This window comes from Crocodylus porosus, unplaced genomic scaffold (assembly GCF_001723895.1).
Source record: "Crocodylus porosus isolate Cpor-Errol unplaced genomic scaffold, CroPor_comp1, whole genome shotgun sequence".
Taxonomy (NCBI): domain Eukaryota; kingdom Metazoa; phylum Chordata; order Crocodylia; family Crocodylidae; genus Crocodylus; species Crocodylus porosus.
In genome coordinates this window covers 33726056-33750192 of record NW_017728913.1, presented here as the reverse complement: position 1 = coordinate 33750192, position 24137 = coordinate 33726056, and the positions used below count along the sequence as shown (strand labels likewise).

Sequence of the window (24137 nt, the reverse complement as noted above, 5' to 3'; positions counted from 1 at the left end):
CTTCCAGCCCTAAACTTCTGTGAATCTCTGTGTGTGAATCTGTAACAGAACAGAAGCTCAGTGCACATAAACCAATTTCAAAATAGCTAAAACTAGCTTAAGATAAACCTGGTTGAATTGCAGACTTAACTAGTATCAGACTTAACTAATTTGAGTCAAACCAGTTTATGAAACTTCTGTCCCAGACCCATGTTCCTGGTTCAAGTTAAATCACAGTTCCCCAGCATCTCAGCATGCTTTCCAGCCCTGAGCTAGGCTGTCTGCTCCAAAGAGCAGGGCTGGTCCCACCCCTCTGTTCCCTAGCTAGAGCAGTAAGGGCAGGGAGCAGATACAGGCTGATCTGAACAGGTTAGATCAATGGGCAAAACGAAACAGGATGCAATTCAACAAAGATAAATGTAAGGTAATCCACCCAGGAAGGAGGAATCTCCAGCACACCTACAGGTTGGGGAATGACCTCCTCAGCAGCTCAGAGGCTGCTCAAGAGAGAGATCTTGGAGTCATAGTTGACTCCAAGATGAACATAAGCCAGCAGTGTAATGAGGCCATCAACAAAGCAAATCACACCTTGTCGTGTATTAGCAGATGCATGACCAACAGATCGAGGGAGGTGATGCTCCCCCTTTATGCAGCTTTGGTCAGGCCGCAATTGAAGTACTGTGTCCAGTTTTGGGGGCCGCACTTCAAGAGGGACACCGAGAATCTGGAGAGGGTTCAGGGGAGGGCCACTCGCATGATTAGTGGTCTCCGTGAAAGACCCTATGAGGAGAGGTGGAGGGATCTGGAGCTCTTCAGCCTTTACAAAAGACGGCTGAGCAGTGACCTTGTAGCTGCCTACAAGTTTATCAGGGGAGGACAGCAGGGAATTGGGGATGCCCTGTTTACCAGAGAGCCCCAGGGAGTAACTAGGAGTAATGGGTGCAAACTAGTGTAGAGTAGATTTAGGTTAGACATTGGAAGGAAACGTTTTCAGTAAGGGTAGCCAGAGTCTGGAATGGGCTTCCAAGAGAGGTGGTACTATCACTTAACTTGGAGGTCTTCAAGAGGAGGCTTGACAATCACCTGGCTGGGGTCATCTGACTTCAGTCCTCTTTCCTGCCAAGGGTAGGGGGTCGGACACGATGACCCATTGGGTCCCTTCTGACTCTATAATCCATGATGCAACCCAGTCTGCAGGGGAGGGGGACATTCCCCCTCCAGGCTGGCGCCCCCTCCGCCTCCCCCCAGTTGGGGTCTGAGGCCAGAGTGGTGGGAGGGTTAAACCCCTCTTCCCCCACTCAAACTTACTCCTGTGGACTACAAATCCCAGAGGCACCTGGAGGCAGGAAGAGGAAGTGATGAGCAACCCTGCAGAGTCCTGCTGCTGTACTTCTGGACTGCAAATCCCAGAGATCTCAAAGGGCAGCAGGAAGAGGAAGTGAACACATGGCCGGAGAGCCATGCTCTAGTGCCACGTGGCTCCATTTCCTAAATCAAAGGTAAATGTCTGTTCACTTCTGTTTCAATTTAAGCTGTGCAGTTTAGACTAACCTGCAAAGACTGAACTGATTCAGCTTTCATCTTTTTGACTGTCTGGACTTAGCCTTGGGGTACATTAGACACTTTTTCTGGGGAGTGCTGCTGTGAAAATATGTCTTGTTTTGCATACAGTGTGCTGAAAAAATGTTAGGTAGGCATTTTTTGCTGCATGCCCACGGTGCACCTAGCACCACGCTAATGGTAGTTATATGACATTTTCAGCACTCAATGTGTATGGACAAGAACAAGTGAGCAGGGAATGTTTTCACTTGTAGCGTGGTCAAAGGTGGTGTAGATCAGGGGTGTCAAATTCACCCCTGGGCTGGATGCAGACAATGAGGTGCTTTGTGAGCTGGATCCAGCCCAGGGCACAAGAAAGTGGTGGTGATGGCAACGGAGGCATGCAGCAGCAACTCCAGCCCCTGCCACAAACCCTGTGCTGGAGACAGTGCTGCAAGCACTGTGTGCCTTGTGCTTTGGTGTCAGCTCCAGCACAAGAGATGCAACTGGGGTTGGAGCTGCTCCCGTGGGTGTCACTTCCACCAGTGCATGCTCTGCTGCCATCACTGCCACCGTTGCTCTGTGTCCCCGACTTCCAGGGTTCCATTGTAGTTCAGTGGGCTGGATAGAGTAACTCTATGGGCTGGATCCCCTCTGGGCGTGGTTAACAGCCCTGATGTAGTTGACTACTCTTAATACTTTCAAATCAATGAAACTTCAAAGCCTGCCCAATAAAATAAAGCTTATTTTAAGGGTCTCACGCTCTCAAAGAGCCCCCAGCCTATGTATAGAGTAGTCAATGGAAGTTCATTTATGAAAAGATAATATGCTTGTTGAACACTTTCCTATTCCTTTTCAACAGGTCTGTGAGATGGGGTTGTTAATTTCTGCTATCAGTTTTCATTCCTCATTAATGATTCTGGAAAAATCAGTAACTACCTGGTTTATCTCATCCATATGGACTGCTTGTTGAAATCTTTTTCTCAAGAAAACCCTTTTAAAAATGATATTTGATGATTTCATGCCAAAGAAAATAGTGAAAAGTAAGTACTTTGTTTCTTTCTTTTCTTCTTCTCAATCAAATTTTAGAAAAATAATCTTGCAAAAACTCTTGGAAGATAAAACAACTGAAGTCTGATTCCCATGGGAACTACAAGGTATTACAAGCTACCTATTTTTACTGCCTATCATTCTTTGAGGCTAATTTCAGTTGCATCTACCAGGTAAAATAACCTCGTGCAGTTATTCAGAAAGTAGCATGAATACCACTACTCTAACTATAGCCCTCCTGAGGGATTAATTAATGAATGCTTAATGACATTAATCCACATTTAGATCACTTATGTTTAACCACATGCCTTCTATGCATACATATATAAATATTAATTTTGGACAGAATGATAATCGTTCAACACCATAACAATTAAACAGCTGTAACCTGTCCCATGTGTTAAGTGATGGAGCTGCAGGCAAGCTCCATAAACAGATGGTCTTACCCACCCATGCTTAATGTTAAAGTCTTTTTAAAAAAGAGGTGTTGACAAATCAGAACAAGAAGGCATAGTTTTAATGCAAATTGGCCTATTTGCAATTTAGATTACTCTAAAAACTAATTTGGTGTATAGAAAAAATTAAGCTGTGTTGTAAAACTGAGACATTATATAACACTTGGATATAGCAGATTCCCCACCAACATAATTATTTACTAATTTCATTCAGTTAACAGAGTTCAATGGAAAAGCAGCTGGCAAAGTATTCATATTTATGGGCTTCCTATGACTGTTACTTAATTTAGCTAAGGTACATGCCAGTTAAATCACAGAAATAATAGCCCCATCTCAAATAATCTCTCCTTCAATCTCACAAAACAGCTATTCAGAAAGGAGAGGGACCCTGGGCTCCTTGTGGGAAAAAAAATTTGAAAAAAGAAAGAAAATAAATAAACAAACAAACAACTCCTGCTTTAGCTAATATACAAGCTGAAAATTTAATTAAGGAGTAACCCTGGTCTCTGGTTGGGCATATGCAATCTTTCATTCACATACAGACAGAAGGTGAGGGTAGAAATTCAACCCTAAGTGTTACAAATACTATTGAAGGAAGCGGGGGATACCTATAGTTACTTTTTTTTTTTTTTAAAGCAATCAAAAAGCTAAGTATGAAATTAGTTGTTGGAATGCAACAATCAGTTGTTTAGGATGAAAGTCTGCCGTTAGATGTAAAAAAAATCTTCACAAAATTACAAGAACCGTATGCTGACCTCAGGCTTATGAATGCCACTCCTAGACCAAATAAAGAATCAGGTAGGTGATTTCCCATGGCTCCATTGTAAACTATTGCTTCAAATTGCTCCCACATGGACTTAAGCAGAGGTAAAATCTTACCCATCTAAAGGGGAAAAATATCAAACCATTCAGAAATCCTTAAATTTGCGGAGTACTTTAGTGCTTTGGGACGTACGCTGCCTTTTCTGGCTCCATCCTGCAATGGCTAGAGACTCTTTAATCCACTTTCATCAACTTTAAGACGTTGTAGTAGTGAGCATTTTTTAAGCATGCAACTCCTGCTGAACAGCTTTTACATCCATTTCAGAAATTGTAGGGGCAGGGGAAAAGCAGCATACAGAACACGACATGAGCAGATGTGGCATTCGAGTCAGTGACACCTCTGCACAAATGAAGTACTTTCCTGACTTTCACAATATGCTACCTGAAAGTACTCCTTCCCTTCCTCTCAAAAAAGGGTCAGTATTCAGACCCTATTCCTAAGTTTATTGGTTCTTACACACCAGAGTGCCCTTAAATCATATGAGATTATTTTAGAAAAATAGGCTTCAATTATGTATCTGGAATAAAATTTATAGTACTATACAGCCCAGTTGAGGATACAATCCCTGAATGATCCTGGCAACCTAGCTTTATTAAAATTCTAGATAACTTTGCTAATAGTTTGCATAGTATAAATATTAGAAAACTCAAATACATTTTCTACTTAGTACAACAGACATCATAATCTGTGAAAAACAATGAATGTGGAAACCGGCTCTGGAGGAAAGAAATGAATGTGGCATGAAGTTTTCAGGTGATTTTTATTTACTTACATTGAAATCATACCACTCTTGCTATGCTACTTACCAGAACCAACACTATCTAGTACAGCAAGCCATCCTCTGTCCATACTGGTAATGTTTTTGATATTTTTTCATACTGTATAACAACCAATTCCCCTGATGTGTGTGTTTCATTTTCAATTTTCCAATCTTTAGCATCCTAAACCTCAGAGCAACCCTGGTATTTAATCGAGGTATGCTGAACAGTGCATACCTAAGTTTTGTCTGAACAAACAAAGCATGTCTTTGTGATCATTAATGATCTTGCTTCCCAATGTACTAAAAAATAAGAAAAAAACAAATGGCTGGTCTTTTGTGTCTTAAAGGAATTTGGATTTCCCCTAGGCCAAATTTCCATTTGAAATGCCTGAATGTACATGAAAATCAATGTAGCTCAATAAACAACTTGGTGTTTAAGGCATTATTAGAAGAGAATACCACAAAGGACTACCTTCTCTGAATTGGAGAGATGGGTTTTTTTAACTCTTTAATATGGGCCAACTTACGGAATACAAACAAGAAGCTAACTGAAAAGGAGATGGAACAGAAATTAAACATTTCAAAATAAATGTGGTTGTAGCCAAGATGGTCCAGGCAATACCCAGGAGGCAAGGATTTTTGCAGATGGACCAACTGTAAGGCTGGGATAGATATCCCCATGCAGTTGGTCCAATAAAAGGTATCACCTACAAAAATCACTGACTCTCAAAACACACAGTATTTGTTGGTATAAGTTGAGAATACTTTACTAGTAATTTTACTGCTTCAAAATGAATGTGGAAACCATAAAACTGTAACTCTTTTGATAATTAAACAAGTTACAGACTTAGAAAATTCAAATAATATTCTACCTAAATCCTTAGCTAAGGATCCTTTATGTCTCAGTGATTAATGTACACATATTTATCCTGTCTAGTCAGTCTAGCATGGACATTCAGATGCAAAATAATGAATGGATATACCTGTCCAGATAATGGGTATTTGTTCATGTGTATTTTATGTAGTGTTGACTTAGTCATGTGTCTGCATATCACCATAGCATCTAAATACTGAATGGCATTTGAAAAGACCAGAATAAACTAAGTGAATTTACTATTTTAAGTATATATGGGAACAGTGCAAGTCTTTTACATGTGCAGTGTAAATTACCTAAATACTCTGCTGTCATACTGCAAGTAGTCATGGTAGTAAACAGTATAGAAATGTTCGTGTTTATAGGCACAGTGTAGGTTTGGACAAACTATTTATACATAAAGAAACACGCTAATCTCCCTTATGCTGAGAAATATACTAGTCAAAAGAAGCCACTATGCCATTATAGGTGGGACAAGGCAAACTGGCTTTTTGCATGCCAAAAGGAATAATCAATTCCCAGCTCAGTAAGAGAGCCCACTCTTAGAAAAGAATAAAAGGACCCGATTTCTCAGGAATGCTAGGGGCTTAAAAGAGAACACCATGAAGAAAGAATAAATCCATCAATGCAGAGCACAAGACTGCACTTCATTATTAGTCAGGGTGAGAGTGAGAGAAACAAATCAAATTACCAAAGGTCAGACTTTCCTTACAGCAGCAACCACACAACATAACAGCTGAAAAAAAATAAACATGTGGAAAGACCCATCTGCTTGCCCAATGTTGAGGAAAAATCTGCTTGCGCCCAATATGATGGAAAAATTGTTCAAGAACAGTTCATCCGTGTATAACTGGAACCCCCGTACTGCCAGGGTCAGTGAGACCAACAGTAGAGTGATCTGCTGAGTAATTGCTGGTTGGCAAGTTAAAGCTGCCTAGAGAAAATCTTCACAGTTTCACTTTAAGATTAAGAAAGAAGGGGTTCTTCTCCTACCTCTCTAATCGCACCTTCAAAATGCCCTTCCAATGGCTTTCATTAGCCCCTCCACAACTTTCCTGGAAGTGAGGGAAGACAGGCAGGGACCCAAAGAGTTCTGTCCCTGGCCCCACTTTCTCTTCTCCCTCTCCACCCTCACTCTGACCAATCTCAATCAGTAACAAATTCAACTACCATCTCTATACTGAAGGCTCACAGATCTTCTCAATTACCAACCTGTTCTCTTCTACTCAATTTAAAATTTGGGCTGCCTCTCTGACATCTCCATAGGTATATACATATATCATTAAAGCTCAATATGCCTAAGAAACAGCTCCTAATCTCCTGTGTCCACAAAGCCTTCTGACCATTCTTTGTTTTGATCATGGTGGACAATATTATCAGCCTGCCTGCTGCTCAGCCTCCCATAATCTGGGAATCTTCAACTTGGACCTCCTGACTAGACTACATTTAAATCTTACTGATGACTTCTGCATAACATCTCTAAGATATAGTTTATCCAGTCCACTCACAATTTTAGCAATTTTAAGGCCCTCATCATTTTGAATCTTGATTACTGCAACATCCTGGATAAATGAAATCTTTTCCGGCTTATATTCACCCAGAAGACTGCTAGAGATCACTCTTCTACCGTGTTGCTTTGACCACGTCACTACTCTGTCTGGATCTATTCCCTGGTGCTGTTCTCTAGCACATTAAACTACTTGTCCCTTTCAAGCCTCTTTCCAGCCTCTCAACGCTATCTTATCTTTTCTCATTCTCTCTCCTGAAAAGTCAGCTCCTGCCTCTGATTGGCCCACAATGCCAGCCTCTACTGCTTGTGTGTTAAAATGTTAAATTAGCACCTTAATGGTTCCTCCAAAGCTAACTCTCATCTTTAGAGGAAATCCCCATGAACATCTGCAACGCCACTTAATTATCTTCTCTGTAATCTTCGTAAAGCTTCGTTGCTGTAATATTTAGAATAAACTGGACTAAAATTATGTTGCTCGTCTGACTAGATCACTGTTTCTTATTGTCAGCCACTCCTGTCAACAATACATTGCTTTCCTGCCCTCATTTGTCTGTATCCATCTATTGTTTGTTTTATACTAAGAATACTAACATCACTTCCCCATGTTGAATTTGTGTAGTTTTGAGCACAGTGGAGCCCTGGTCCAGGACAGGGCTCCAGGGCATGACAGCAATTCCAATAACTGATAAAAATACTAACAATAACTTGCTTTTCTGTGACAACTTTTTTTCCCCTTTTTAGTTCTTCTTCTCCTTGGTACACGTGTAATTCCCTGTGCTGACTCATTGCTCATGATTGCTTGTCATATTCATTTTTGGTAAGTATCTGGAGAGACGCATTAATGAAGTTCTAATGTGTGTCACTTGGAGGAAAAGGCCATACATATCTGCTTTTCATATATTATACGGGATATACACGGTATAAATAAAGGAAGAAAACCTTTAGATGGTGAAAGCATGTACATTTCTAAAGGGCAGAACATTTTTGGTTATGGTAATTGTAATTGGGATTGCTTCTTTTACATTTGCCACATCAGTGTGTGCTGAAACAAAGTTATTCAGGTAGTGGATAGCTGGTACAATCCTAAAATACAAGTTTAATTACATCAACAAAGAATTAATTTGGGGGCAATAAGATCTCTTTACCACTGTGGTGTTTGTTGTTATTTTGTACTCAGGCACAATACATTTTTTCCTTGCGAAAAGAAAAAATAAAGGTAAGCTTGGGTTTCCAAAAAATGTCTCGCTATCACATAAAAATAGAAAAGCATACATCAAAAGATTTATTTACAGTTTAAAATAAAAGTAACCTCCTCCTCTACAGAAGGCAGTTAAAGGAAAAAAATTGAAAGGGAAATTCTTGCACCTCCTATTCATGGCAAACTAGCTATAAAGAATTGATGAACCATTATATAACCATTTCCTTTCTTAAAATATCAATTCCTTTACACAGACTGACAGGTGCAAGTATTCCGTTTGAAGAAACAGGCTTCAAAGTGCTACATTTCTGATTCAGACAAGGCCAGCAGTTTCAGTTTTTGAATTTTGTTCTGAAGACAGACATTAAAGCACAGCCAGCCTACCAATAGTACAGTGCTCTCCGTTCCATCCCTGGCTGCATTCACACTTCCCATCTTTACAGGTTCCATGTTCAGCACAGCGAGGGTGGCAGGCTCTCTGATTGCAGGCTGCACCAGTCCAACCTTCTTCACAACGGCACGTACCACCCATGCAAACACCATGTGCGCCACAGTCCGCAGTACAGATTTCTGAAAGAAGGGATGAAGAGGGGAGAGAGAGAGCGCGAGAGAGCACATTAATTAGCAGAGGAACATTTTAATTCAACATAAGAAGAAGGAGAGAGGCAAAAATCTTTGAAAATTAAATCAAAGGAATTCACTGCTGAGAGCACTTTCAGGTAGGACCCATGAGAACAGGGCATAAGGAATTTCTCTCGTTGCTAATGCTTAATTAGTTATCCACTAGACGTAGTGATAGCTGAGTGTCAATGGCTCTTCTGTCAGCTTTGAGTAATTTCCAATTATATATTTTGTGATCACATATTTCTTAAAAGTAACCTTTTGTAGCTTAGATTATATGCACTTAAACCTATTAGAATTTACAGCATCATTTTAGTGACTAAATGTACCATGTACCTTACAGGTCATTCTACATTATCGGCAAAAATTTACAATTATCAAAAGTTCTTTTTAACAAAGGGGCTTTTTCCTTGCCCGCAGGTTTCCCTCAAATGTGAAATGTGCCACCTCTGACACATTTTTTCATTAAAATGAATCAGCCTCAGTGAGCCACATTAGTGCACTGCTGACATGTCTGTTAAATATAAAAGATGTTTCTCTTTTACTTTCCCTAAGTTTGTACCAGTGACAGCTTTGAGTAGTCAGGTTGAAATAACAAACCAACTGATGAAAATACATCAGGATATAACTATCTAAGTTGTCATTTACATTCACTAACGGGGTCTTGTAATGGGTAAGATAAGTGAAAAGTACATTAAGCCCAAAAGGTATCTCTGGGTCAAACACCACATTTAAAAATGCAGAAGTTATATAAGATAAAAATAAAGGTTGGCATAGCTTGCCTTTATTTTTGCCTCATTCCCTCACAATCAGTCTTTAGGAAAAAGTCATTTCTGTGAAGCTGATTACAGAAAAAGGAAACATACAATAGTAGCCTGAGGGAAGTTTTTAGTCCCTTCAAATACAGCTGGTCACAAGCATACGCTGGTTCATAAGGATATTATATTTACTTTTGGTTTCTTTATAAAAGAGAGCAAGCCAGGCTAACTATAAAGAACTGAAATTATTTTTGACTGAAAAAAAAAAGAGGGTTCAATAAAAAAAAGGCTGAAACGATTTACATAAAGGCTTGGTTTCTATTTTTTTTTTTTAATTCAGTAGTCTTTTTTCCCTCCCAGTAGACCATAATTCTCTGTCACAAAGTGCTAGAGAACATTAAACATGGCATCAAGGAGTTGTGACATTTCTTATAAGCAACAGTCCAAAATGTTTATGGAGCATGAGACCTGGCTGTTTTTTTTGTGGGGTGTTTTTCTTTTAACATACCCCATTTGTATCGTTTGAATTAAATTTTTGATTAAGAGATCCGAGATGGTTTGATTAACTTCAGAGCTACAAAACATCAACCCATCTCTGTGAGAGAGAGTTTTGTTTCAGAGATACCCTCCTTTCTCTTCAATCTAATCAATTTTTCATTAGGGTAAAGGTGTTTATCAGCTTTTAGCACACTAGCTCTGAGCAAGGTGCGTCAATCTTTGTAATGAACTTATTAATTAGAGTTAATTTAATTGAAGTGGAATTAATTGAAGGGCTAATTAATGGACAAACTGCTGATGAAGATAGAGAAAAGCTGTTGATCTCAAACCTATAAACCCCTCTGATAGAAATAACTTATTCCTTCTTCTTTTAGCAGCTAATAAAATGTTCATTTATGGGTGAGATTTGTTTTTTTGTTTTTTTAACTTTAAATATGTGAAGATCATTTTCTACAATTTCAAAAAGGATCCTTTGTGTCGCCCTGCACAAACATTTCAGAAATTTGACAACACTGAAATGTCCGAATATATATAAAAGAAAGTCAAAATTATATTTATACATTTCAACTATCAACTGCCTTTTGAAAAATAAACAAAAAGTTACTTTGCAGTGATGGATCAGAAATAATGTGCAGGATAGAAATATGGATACTATCAGAAGATGTATAGAATCCAATTTTTATTTGGAACTACAGCACCCTCACTTTGGTTCCTCCCACCACCCCAGAGTTATTAACACATCAGTACCTTAATGGAAGAGCTCAGAAAACTTTCACTATACAGTACTTTCAAAAATAAATTAATGAAACAGAAGAGCCATCAAGTTTTCTTTTCACTCTGTTGCCTTCCAGTGAAAACCCCTTCTTATACTTTAGTACCTGGGCTACCAAATACATGCCAGGAACACTGAAAACGAGCACAGATATCAGACGCAAAGTAAACTTATTTCAAAAACATGGTTCAACATGGAAGAATGTTTTTGCATCATTTATGTATGTACCTACATTTTTTGCAAAATAAGCCATGTTCAGATGTCATTAGGAACATCAACTCCTTTATTAAAGATAACTTTTTATTTGCAGAACTTGGAAGATAGACATGACCTAGATTTTAGCTATGTTGCTACAAAATAAATTATTATTACTATTTAAATTTAGCACAGAGTTTGTTCTTAGATTGCAATTAATATTTAGATTCTGATCTCAGTTACAGTAACTCCATTAAGTTATTCTGAATTTATGTTAGCATTTCTAAAATCAGATTCTGGCCTTGGTGCAATGGAGTTGTGCTATATAACATATTTTATGCAAAGGGAAGGTTTTTAATACATACCATTTGAGCAATCTGGACCTGTCCAGTTAGGGTCACAAGTACAGGTACCACTTTCTTGAAGATATGTTCCATGACCAGAACACTGGTCTGGACACATAGTCTTCAGTATTTCACAGTTGTTACCACCCCATCCTGGATTGCAGTGGCATTCTCCATGGATGCACACGCCATGACTGGAACAGGAAGGGTCTAAGCAATCAGCTGAAGACGAAAGAGATAATCTTAAATATTATTATTAACAAATTCCTATTATCATCAACAAAACTAATATCACAACAAGAATCTTATGGCAAAACAGGCAAAAACCACTCTGAGTGTCCATATGAAGCAAGTAGTATTACACTCATTTTACAAAATGGTAAACCGAAGCACAATGGGTGCCTTTATGCAAGCGTGGAGGCTGCTCCGATATGCTGTAATTACAGCGTGTCTGAGCAGACTTGATTAATTGAGTCTGCTAGAGTGTGGCAGTCCCCCAGCAGCCTTTAAATTCAAGCGCCCCTGCTGCCATTTTGAAGCGCAGGGACACTGATGCATGAGACACTGAGGCCAGAGCCACCCTAATTAAAGAGCTGCCTCCCCCACCCCCAGAGCATGTGTAAAAGTGCCTGATGAAACTAGGTCATTTTGCCTAAGCATGCAGAATAATCAGTGAAAAAATCAGAGTGCAGAATTCGCAAATCCTGACCCTCAGCCCACCTGCTCTACCGACAAATAAAAACTATCTGCGAAAATAAGTAAGACTCTCCTTCATAAATAAAAGAAGTATGCAGATTCTAATCAATTTTGGTAGCTTTTGGGTATTTTTTGTGTAAGTCAGTCATTTTAAGGAGCTATTGTCTAGTACTGTGAAATCTGTGCCTATACACATATAACCAATTTAGTGACATCCTTGAGATAGGTTGCAATTTAGTTAACTGATAATCTTAAAGGATTTCTAATTTTTCTGAATTACACCAAGATTCACTGAGGTTTCAGGCTACTTCTTCCTGTTCTGCCGAACCACAGAGTAACGAGTATTGGATTCTCTATAACAATCAGTATCAACTGACCTACTCCACTACAACTGAGTTCTGTCAGCTGTATAGGACCCTCAACCTGTTTGAGAAATAAATGAGTTGCATAGTCTCTATCCTTCTTAATTCACTTTAATGTGCTTTAGATGACGAGATTTAATTTAGCAATTTGACTCAATAAAACTTTACACTTGTAGGGTCAATGGTCTGAAAATTTAATTCCAGAGACTTAATTGCATTACTTTGTATGTGCAGATCAATAAAATCAATTTGATTGAGGAAGGAAAATGGCGCTTTTTCCTCCTTAAAAAACCCCAAAACCCCCCACAGAAAATAAACTGCACTTTACATTGCACTGGAATGAATATCATCATTACATACATCCCTAGAATACAAAACTGAAGCATCATTTTTCCACTGTGAAGCATTTGAATCAGCATTTTTAACTGTAAGTCTTTCCAGAAATGCTGTTGGTGGTACGATCACTAACAAATGCAATACAGTAATGATTTTTTCTAAGTCTTTCTATGTTCTTACATACCTTTCTTGTACTCTTAGCTGATCTCATACAGATAAAGCAACAACAACAACAACAAATAATAATAATAATATGGTCTAAAAGATATATATTCAACTATGCATTTACACTTTCAATATATAATAGGAAAAAAGTATACAGCTTCTGAAGAGATCAATACCATTCCTTCTGAATCTAATACCTACTACAGTATACTGAAATGAATAGACAAAATGTGCTGAAAGCAAAACAGAGCAAACAGAAGTTATGTTAACATTTTTAGCACACAATTAAATTTACTGGGTTCATTTTTAGCTGGTATAAATGCATGTAGCTTTAGAAAATCTGGGCTATGCTGGCTTACACCATTGGAAAAATATGTAAAAACTGATACTAAAGAACTATTACTGTAGATGCCTAGGTAAATAGTTACATGGTTACCTTCTTCACAGTTTTCTCCTTTGTATCCAGAGTTACAAGCACAAGAGCCCATGATACAAATCCCACGACCCCCACACTGAGGGTCAATACACTGGGTGGCAGGCACATCACACTCTGTCCCCTTCCAACCGCTGTAACAGAGACAGCGTCCTTTGGAGTACTGCCCATTGCCACTGCACAATACTGGACAGGCTGCTGTGAAATAAAACATGACAGAAGAATTAACAAAACTCTTTTCAATCAAGCTTTGTACAGAAGAGGAACATCTACACAACATGCTGCATGCCACTTTCTTTTCCTTGGTAGACTAGTTAACTACTTGTCTTTCTACAGCTTATTTATATTGACTTAAGAAAGAATTCAGTTCATATACCTCTTGAACAATCAGGGCCTAGAAATCCAGGAAAACAATGGCATGATCCAGAAACACATTCTCCGTTTCCATGACAATTTCTAGGGCATTCCACCACAGATTCTGAAAGAAAGAGAAAGTAGGAAAATTCAGACTCCTACCACTGTAGTTTATAAGAGCAGTGTTAGATGCCTAACATCTAAAATCACTAGTGCCCGACAGCAAATGAGGAGTGTATATATTTAAATTATTTAGTAATTTTAAGATAGTATATACCAACTAATTGCTTGCAACTAATGCTTGTGATATCTTCGGACTTTTTGAGACAGCTCAGTATTTTACTGTAAAATGATAGCTACTTTATGCTCAGAATACAGGTTACTGCTATTTAATGAATGTTGCAGAAAAGTGTCTTCCTCTGCAAACTTTACACCGTAAGAAAGCTTTTATATTCTAATTACTAACCAATTAAAATATATTTTCTGTATCTTTTGCTGAGCAGTGAAACAACCACAATAAACTCATAATCTGTGAAAAGAACCCAGAACGTTTAACTAAGGAAAACTCATCTCATTCTTTTACAGACTGCTTAGATTGCAGCTTTTGGTAAGAGCTTTGAAGATTGTGCTTACCGATAACAATGGTATTAAAAGACACCTGCTCCGCATTTTTTCCATCGTTATAAAAAGCCAGATGCCAGATTCCAGAATCCAAATACTGGATAAAACCTGCCTCGTGGAGACTGACAGACCTTGTCTGCCGACCTGCTCTCTCTGATTCAAGCAGGTTGCGCTGTTCTCTTGCAATCAACCTGCTACCATCCAGGAGTTCTACAAAGTCGTACTGCAAAGGAGAAACGTGCAAACAGTTTATTATCCACATATTGCTACATTCCAGCAATTATTTTCATAACATTGTCAATAGTTAATTAAATGGTCATAAAAAGCTCCATGCTGACAGCCCCTGAAAATGCAATTCCGTATTTATTCACAGAACAAATGCGGTACAGGGGGCAGCAAAACACACTTTGCCACAATATCCAGCTAATATGCTTATGCTGTGACCTACAGTGTTCCCCACTCTAACACAGAAAAGGTAGCTCAGGTAATCCTTGCCTGTTCCTTGATCCCCCTTCTGAGCTTTCTAAGGTGGCTGGCAATTAGCACTAATTGCCCTGGTGCTGCTTTCTATGATGTTGACACAGGCCTACCAGTCCACTTCATATGGTATATGGAACAGGAAGGAGTTAGACTAGCTTAATTTGTGGTCATAGTTTGCAGATGTGAGCTGCAGGTGACAGGCTCATTTCAGATTTACAGTGCTGTGTAAGTTAACTAATAAAAATAACTAACAGTCTATTTTGCTCATGATTTTACTTCACAGTTAGGGCAAAGTTCTCAGCTGGTAAAATTCCACTGATTACAATGGAGTTACTACTGCAGAAAAGGGGCCTTACATTTCTGTTGTAGAAAGGCAAATTAAAACATCAAATTTAAAGGTAGCAAGGTATAGAAACAGAAGGCAGTGGCAGAAAATACTGTTTCCCAGATTTACAGAGACCTGAAAATCTTACTCAATTGGGAAGTGTAATATCTAAATCGCAACAAGCATTCTTGAGACAAAAACAATTCATAGACTTACCTCCAGACAGGTGGGCCTTATGCTGAATTACACTACCTAAGGGTCAGGCCATATATCTAAAGCTTTCTTCTCTGCATTTGTCATGTTCAGACCAAGTTATAAAGACTTACCACTTTTTAACTTTGAAGATCACTGCCCCTTAAAGTGAACAGTAATTTAGATTCTACAGTCAGTCCAGAGTTTCTTTTTGTACTCCAATGTGCATTTATTGTGTAAGGTGAACTATTGTATATAAACCTTCAATCTTCCCATGTATTTTAGCTACCACTTACTTAAATGGAATTTCATCCAAAGTCTATTTTAGGTAAGGGCCAATTTATAAAAACCACTGATTCACCCAAATTAGGATAAAAATCAGCTACTGGACTGGAGAGCAGCGGTATTATGTACTGACTTACGACATTCAGAAATAGCTCCCAGCATTAAAAAAAAAAATGTTATCCTTCATCTCTGAATAGGACTTAGGTTTTGCTTACCCACTGAAACTTTGCCTGCTTATGGAAAATACCTAGTATTTTAAGAATGGTCTGCAGTATAACTGAATCATTATCCCACTATCATTCAAATGTAAGCAAAATGCATAGCTCATATGCCTTTATCAATACCTGTGACACTTTCAGCTACATCTCAACTGGCATAGGAGAACATCACATGATTAGTATGGACAGGAGGTAGTCCTTGATAAGCTGTCACCTTGAATATGCATGCAACACCCCATGAAAACTAATGTAACTGTTTTGGAAAAGCTCTCCTTAGTAAAAACCATCTGACATTTTCATTTGTCAGATAATTAAATATTTATCTTATTTTGTGAAAGACACAAGCACTGTTTCTTTACCCCTCAGTGCTCACAAACACTTTGCTATGATCACAGTGCCCAACAGCATTGAAAAACCCCGCAAAGAGAAGGACTCTGTCCTTAGTTTTAACTGGTTATTTATGGACATTAAGGGAGGCTTTTAAATTACTTTACTGCAGAGGAAGGTCACTTCTTGTTGTAGGACAATCTCAGTTAAGGAACACATTTTTGATTGGGGAATAAGGGATTGTACTACTTAATTGACCACAAAGCGTATACTGATGGCTGACAGGCACAGTATAATTAATGATTTTACAACTAAAACATAATAAAGATTTATGTTATTATGGGGATAGTAGTTTTTGAGATTAAATTTTAAAAGCTACGTACAGGGACTTCACTGTTCAATTCATCCCCAGCAAACAGGAGCGAGGTAGCTTTATTCTTATAAAGACTGCTTTGTAAATTTAGGACAGGGTAGTGGGGTATAGACTGGAAAAACAATTACCTTTATGTGCTAAAAACACTTTCATTTACTTTCCCTCCTAGGAGGATAGATTAATTACCTTTATTCAGTATAAATGTGCTGATCTGCCCCCACCACTCCATTCAGTTTTGCTTTAAACCACCGAAGTCCTTTGTTATTTCTTAAAGTCTCTTTAAATAAACATATTGATTCTCTGGTTGCAATGAAACTGACATTTTTAGAAAGTGTCACAAAGACTTTCAGACTAACATTGATTGGATTTTGAATGGACAACCACTGTCAATTATTTCTGGTTGATTTATTTATGAATCCCCAGAAACACAAACCTATACATCTTTTGCTGCTCTATGACATACACATATAGTATCCACTGTGGCCAATCCTGGATACTTAAAGTGAAAAATAGAAATATGACCTGAAAAATATTTCCCCTCATTAGAGGTGCAGCGATACATCGGTCCGATATTGCATTGGTACTGATATAAAGAAAACTGGCTGTAATGGAAAACGACATGATGAGGCTGATAATTTGGCCGATAAATGTCCATGCTGTGTGCAGCTGCAGTCTAGCACTCAGGCAGCAAGGAGCACAGCCGGCTGCATGGAGAGCTGCCTCCAGCTGGTAAGTCCAGTGTGGTGGAAGGGGAGGGAAGAGGTATGGGGGGGGCAAATCAATGCCCCTGCAGTAAGGGAGGGAGCAGGGGCAGGCTCTGCCCTGGTGGGATGGGGGGGCGGGAGCTGCAGCTCGTGGTGGAGGAAGCAGCTCCTGTTGCTGGGAGGGCTTGGGGGAGGCATGTGACCCCTGGATCTGTGTGGGGTGGGGTGGGCTGCACAGGGCTGTTCTCAGTGGGTGCTGGGGTCGGAGTGGGAACCAGCGGCACTGGGAGGATATTGTTCCTGGAGCAGAGGAGGAGGTGGGGCATTGAGCTGGGCTATGCCAGGTGGCTAGCAACAGTGGCACTGGGAGCGGAGTGGCAGTGAACTTTGGGTGCATACACCATCCTGCCAGCGCCACTAGTGCCCACTCCAAGCTCAGTCCCCGCTGAGAAGAACCCAGCGCAGCCTTAGCTGCAGCCCGCCCTGCCCCACACAGTTCCGGGGGGCACACGCCTCCTGGGGTACAAGCAGCAACGGAAGCCACCCCCCCCATAAGCCACGGCTCCTGCCCTCCCCCCACCTTGGCAGTGCCTGCCCCCTCCCTCACTGCAGGAGGCATTGATCCGCCCCCCACCACATCCCTTCTCTTCCCTTTTTCCTCCCCTTCCACCACACTGGACTTACCAGTTGGAGGCAGCTATATCAGAAATCGGATCGGTATTGGCTGATATGCCTTCTTAACTATCGGCTATTGGTATCGGCCCCAAAGATATGTATTGGTGCACCCCTACCCCTCATTATGTGATACTGAAATATTTACTGGCTACTGTGTTTTATTGTGGAGAATATTGTGTCCAGTAGTATTGCGTCCAATACTGTGGATAATATAATCTTGTGAAAATGAAAGGATGCAGAGTTAAGGTTATCACTATTTGTATTACAACAAAAAAGACAATTCTTGCTCCATACATTTTACTGTCTTAGTTAGGAACACATGCAACAAAGAGATGAAAAAATAATGAACAGTTGGAGTTGTTCAGCATGGAGGACAGGGTAGCAGGAAAATAAACGTGTTGCACATGAGAGGCAGTAGTCACTTGATCATCCCGCTGGGTGTCATAGAAATAAATGAGTTTAAAGAAGAGGATTTTAAGGAGGTGGAGATAGCGGCTGTACACATGCATGGGGTAGTATAGGAGAATGTGCGAAAGGAGTTGTATTTTTAGGTGCTTGCCTCTAGATTTAAGTTTCCAATGTTAGGCACCAATATCTGATATTATTAGCTTCAACTCATGCAAATATTGTGGACACTCCTTTCCCAACAAACTACCTCAAGGAAACCTCACCTATAAATTAAAGCAAGCATACTTTAGTAACTATCTTTCATTTCTCAACTTATCAGCTTTAAAATAGTTTCCAAAAATAAAAATAAACTGTATAGCGAACTCAAACGATTAGAAAGGAAAGGTTGGTGCATACCTCAGGAATAATCAGATTGGACCCATATAGAGCAAGAAGGACAGCTCCTGGATTTTACCTGAGGGCTGCAGCCCCACTCTGTTTATAAACTGTTTGTACCTCTGTGCCCACTCAGAGAATGCTAAAAACCAACAATGCTTACATTACAACCTCAGTCTTGTGGAATGGAGAGCCAAACTCAGCCTTAAGAACAACCCTGATATTACCATATAACAGGTTGATAAAGGGGTGCCACAGCTGTCATGGACAAAACATTATATGTACAGAAAGCCAAGGGAGATAGCTTTTCAACAGTTTTACATGGATTTTATGGCATAATAACACAACAAACTAAATCAACTCTTAAACACAGGAGAAGATAAATACTTCCACCTCTAAGAAACACAAGCCAGACAACTTCTACTTATTACCCAAGATCCACAAACACGGCAACCCAGGACATCCCACTATCTCAGGCACTGGACCATTGTAGAGGGAGTTCTTGGTTACATTGATTTAATCCTATTCCCCTATGCCACCAGAGCTGCCAGCTATTTGAAAGATAGCACAGATTTTCTAAAGAAACTAGCTTTTATTGACAAGCTTCCAGCTACTACTATATTACCTACCATGGACTTAACATCACTGTACACCAGCATCCCCCATGAGGACAGATTACAAGCCATAAAGAACATTATCTCTGAGATGGACACTGCTTCTGTTTTCATCACACTTTCCTGTTCTGTCCTTGCTGTGAGCAAACTGAATTATGTTAAGGCTCTTAGCCATAGTTTAGGCCAGGGGTGGGCAATTATTTTTGGCAGAGGGCTGCTTACAAAGTTTTGGCAAGCCATTGAGGGCCGCATGGGTAGCCCTGCCCATTGACAGGTGCCTCACCCCTTGGTCACCATCTCGGGACTGGCTGCTGCATGTGTTTAGTTCTGCCACCAGCTTCCCCTGGGTCCTACTGCCCCTGGCTCCTATCATCTTTGACAGGCAGCCAGGAGAAGATAAATATTAATTTTCTAAATTTTTAGGGGTCCCGCAGGGTCTGGATAGAATGACTTGGTGGGCTGGGTGTGGCCTGTGAGCCATATTTTGCTCACCACTGGTTTAGGCCTTCCCGGAACTAAGCAATAAAATTATACAGAGTGCCTTATAAGGCAGTGGAAAAAGTGGGTGCTGTGACTGGTACAGTGGGTGAACCAGGTACATCAGTTTCCCTAAAAGGAAACAAAACCAAAAACTGAATAGAATTGGAGTACCTTATCCAAAAAGATGAGGTAAAGAATCTGAATATTGGACAATTTGGGATTAGCAAGTTACAAAAGTAATGGACAAACAAAGAAACAGTGTGCATTTGTGCTGTTATGCTGGGGAGTTGGGGGACAGACAAGGAATTTCTGCTTGAACTACAGGAAAACCAGACACAAACATCCCATGCACTGAGTGGACGACCCAAGGCCAGTACCTCTGAATGTCATTGATTCAACATCTAAAGGAGCCACTTGTCAGGTTGTATTACACAGAAGAAACTTGTAATAATGGTTAGGGGTTACTATTAAAGTTCACTTGATACCAAATTGGACAAGGGTCTGTGTCAATCTTTGGTTGTGGGAAAGGGGGTCTCCCAATATGCCAATATATTTATGAAAGACCTTAAAGTTTGCCTCCTCCACAGCTGCTCTCTCATACCCCTGGTATATCTAAGGTACACTAATGACATCATCATATAGACACATAGGAAGGAATCTCTAGGGAAACTCCACCAGGACTTTAACAATTTCTACCCCTCCATCAAACTGACTCTGGAATATTCCACTCAGAAAATTAATTTCTTGGACATCACTGTTAAAGTTTGCAATGGCTTTATCACCACCACACTGTATCGGAAACCAACTAATGGTTACAGCTATCCTCCATGCATCCCACTAGGTTCATCATCTACAGCCAGCTCTACATTACAGTTGTATCTACTCTGATTCTACTGACTGGAATTCATACTTTTAGGGTATGGAGCATGGATTCCCACAATTACAAAACAATCCTAAAACCATAGCCACTCAAATCAAGACAGCCAGACTCAGATTTTGCTCTGACATGCTACAACAGCAACCTTGAGACAAAAACAACAGAATCCATTTAGCTTCAAAACCCTGGAGACATCATTAATGACTTCCAACCCCTTTTGGAAAATGACAGTCACCTCAAGGTAGCAATGGGGAACAAATCTCTCCTGGTTTACAGACAGCCCGCCACCCTCAAATAGTGTCTCCTCAGCAACACTTTAACATCCCTGGTCATTTCATCATGGACCCCATAGTAGCCGTTGTTTTTAAAGATTTGTTATCTAAGAAATCTGAATGGAAAATTGCATAACAAGAAATCATCCACAGACTGGACTATATTAAGTATGATCTAAACCAAGACAATGGGTCTTATCCTATTACCAGATTTACTCGAATACAAGAAAAGGTTGTTTTCCCCAATAAGCATGGGGAAAAGAGTCCCTTGTCTTACATTTGCATATAAGGAACTAAATACAGTACCATTAAAGTGCTGCCAAGGCAGCTCATGCTTAGTAAAAGAAACCAACTATGAAGTAGATTAAATGCAGCCAACACTGAGCTTGACTATAAAATACATGGCCCACACTGTGGAAACATGCTGACGGGAAGCTACCACAAGGATAGGTTAGTCCAGCTCACCTGAATAAGATATACAGTAGTGTGATATAGGACAGTTTTTCCTCAATGCCAGCTATTTTTCAAGTCATGATGAGCTACAGCGCTTCATAAATTTTGACTTCCTCTTCACTCCCACAGCTGAGCTGCACCTTTCTTTCCCATTTCCAATTCCTGTTTCTTCACCAGCCTTAAATGTCTGGCAAACATTACCAAATGTGGCCCCAAACAGTTCACCCAGAATACCTCTGCTGCCCTTTTCTCAGCCTGGCACATATAATTAGCTTGACTTGAAATGCTGTTGATTCTTGTGGGGCCCAGCCTAATGAACTATATAGTAAATCACAAGTCTCTTCATTTTGGACTAATATCATGCATAGCTTGTACTATATATAAGCAGGTACCAAAGTGCTGCTTATAAGTGTGTTTATGAAGCACCTGTTCTAAAACTTGCAGCAGTTTAAAAAAAAGGCCATGATGCACCATTTCTGCATAAATAAATATATCTATAGTTACTATATGCAGATTACTACAGGTCTGTCTACTTTGAGGTTAGTGTTTTCAAATTTCCTCTTTACTTCCACATGCTCAGGGAGAGCAGGGTCTGAAAGAAGGGAGAGGGGGAAGACGTTGGAGGGTAGAGGACAAAGGGGGTACCTGACCCCCAGATTTACTTTCCCTGCTATAGCAGTGGGAGGGGAAGACATACAAGGCAAACCTCCAATAATGAAATTTTATACCTGGAAAATTACAACACGTTTATAAATTTTCCATATACAGAGAGAGTCTGGTTACTGGGGGCCCTCTCAGAATCAGGGTCATTTTATAGTCAAGTAAATATGGTACTTGGATTAGCTTTTAGAAAACCTGTGTCCCTCAATGTGTTAATTGCTTTGTTTCTCTCTCTACTGCTCACCTTACCACTCCCACCAGTGCACCCTCCTTTTGTCCTCCCCCTTTCCCTCCCTTTGTATTCTAATCACTGCTTTCTATTTAGAAGCTCTACTACCTCCAGTCCCTTCATAACATCTGAAGAATTTATATGTTGTTGTTTATGAAAGCTTATGCATCTCTGGTTTAGTCTACATGGTGCAAATCTACCCGACTTTTTACCTCACTAATAACAGATTGTAGAAGTCGCTCCTTAAGGAGACGATCCTCCAAGCCCAAAGGGAGGTAACCTCAACATGGATCAAAGGGAGCAGGAGGGCACACAAGGCCCCATGGTTCACCAAAAGCATCTGGGAATGTCTCCCAGCTAAAAGAGAGGCGTACACCCAATGGAAAGGAGGGGCCATCACCAGGGATGACTATACTGCAGTTGCTTGGGGATGTAGGGGGGTAGTCAGGAAGGCCAAGGCAGAGATGGAACTGGGACTAGCTTCCCAGATTAAGGACAATGAGAAGTCCTTTTTTAAATACATAGGGGGTAAAAAGAAGGTTCTGGGTAATGTGGAGCCCCTGCAGAACACGTTAGGAAATTTGGTCGTCACACCAGATGACAAAGCCAACATATTTAACAATTTCTCTGCCTCCATTTTCCTTAGCAGGGACCGGAACAGTCACCCCCTTCTGGGCTCCCCTCAGTCCCCAGGGGACTAGGCCAAGGGTTAGTGAGGAACTAGTTAGGGAACTTCTGGAGGGACTGGATGCAAGTCAGCTGGTCCAGATGATCTCCACCCTAGAGTACTGAGGGAATTGGCTGAGGTCATTGCAGGACCCCTGGCATGGATTTACGAGCGTGCGTGGTGCTCTGGTGTGGTGCCGGAGGACTGGAAGAGGGCCAACGTGGTTCCCATCTTCAAAAAGGGGAAGAAGGAGGACCCGGGAAACTATAGGTCAGTTAGTCTTACCTCGATCCTGGGCAAGCTTTTTGAGAAAATTATTCTGGCACATATCCACGAGGGGCCAGCAGGGGAGATCATGCTTAGGGGAAATCAACACAGGTTCATTAGTGGCAGGGCCTGTCAGACCAACCTGGTGGCCTTCTACGATCAGATCACCAAATCATTAGATGCAGGGGTAGCAGTGGACATAGTCTTCCTGGGCTTTCGGAAGGCTTTTGACACTGTCTCTCACCCGTTCTCATTAGGAAACTGGGGGACTGTGGTGTCGGCACCCACACAGTCAATTGTGTCGCCAACTGGCTGGAGGGCCACACCCAGAGAGTGGTAGTGGATGGGTCATTTTCAACCTGGAAGGATGTGGGCAGTGGGGTCCCGCAGGGCTCGGTCCTCGGGCCCACACTGTTCAACATCTTCATCAGTGACTTGGACGAGGGGGCAAAAAGCACCCTGTTCAAATTTGCTGATGACACTAAGATGTGGGGGGATTCGGGCACACTAGAAGGGAGGAATAGGCTGCAATCAGACCTAGACAGGTTACAAGGATGGGCAGATGAGAATAGGATGGGATTCAACACTGACAAATGCAAAGTGATGCACCTGAGGAGGAACAACTGGCACCATACCTACAGGTTGGGGAACTCCATTCTTGTCAGTACCGAGGCAGAAAAGGATCTTGGAATCATCATTGATCAGGCTGCAGCTGGAGTACTGCGTCCAGTTCTGGGTGCCACACTTCAAGAGGGATGTGGACAACATGGAGAGGGGCCAGAGGAGGGCCACTCGCATGATCAGGGGGCAGCAGGGCAGGCCCTATGAGGAGAGGCTACAGGACCTGAACCTGTTCAGCCTCCACAAGAGAAGGCTGTGTGGGCATCTAGTGGCCTGTTACAAACTAGTCAGA

The 24137-nt window shown here is 40.7% G+C and overlaps 1 protein-coding gene across 8 annotated transcripts in view; it reads right to left on the bottom strand.

Annotated features, from left to right (window-relative positions):
• TENM3 (teneurin transmembrane protein 3) overlaps positions 1–24137 on the bottom strand; it is a 456764-nt gene that overhangs the window by 95553 nt on the left and 337074 nt on the right. For all 8 annotated transcript variants that reach the window (XM_019534649.1, XM_019534650.1, XM_019534652.1 and 5 more), the window contains 5 exons: positions 14356–14566; positions 13745–13846; positions 13372–13566; positions 11398–11598; positions 8573–8758 (listed from right to left, as the gene is read on the bottom strand). In XM_019534649.1, coding sequence (XP_019390194.1) covers positions 8573–8758; positions 11398–11598; positions 13372–13566; positions 13745–13846; positions 14356–14566 — 895 coding nt within the window. The remainder of the gene's footprint in view (positions 1–8572; positions 8759–11397; positions 11599–13371; positions 13567–13744; positions 13847–14355; positions 14567–24137) is intronic.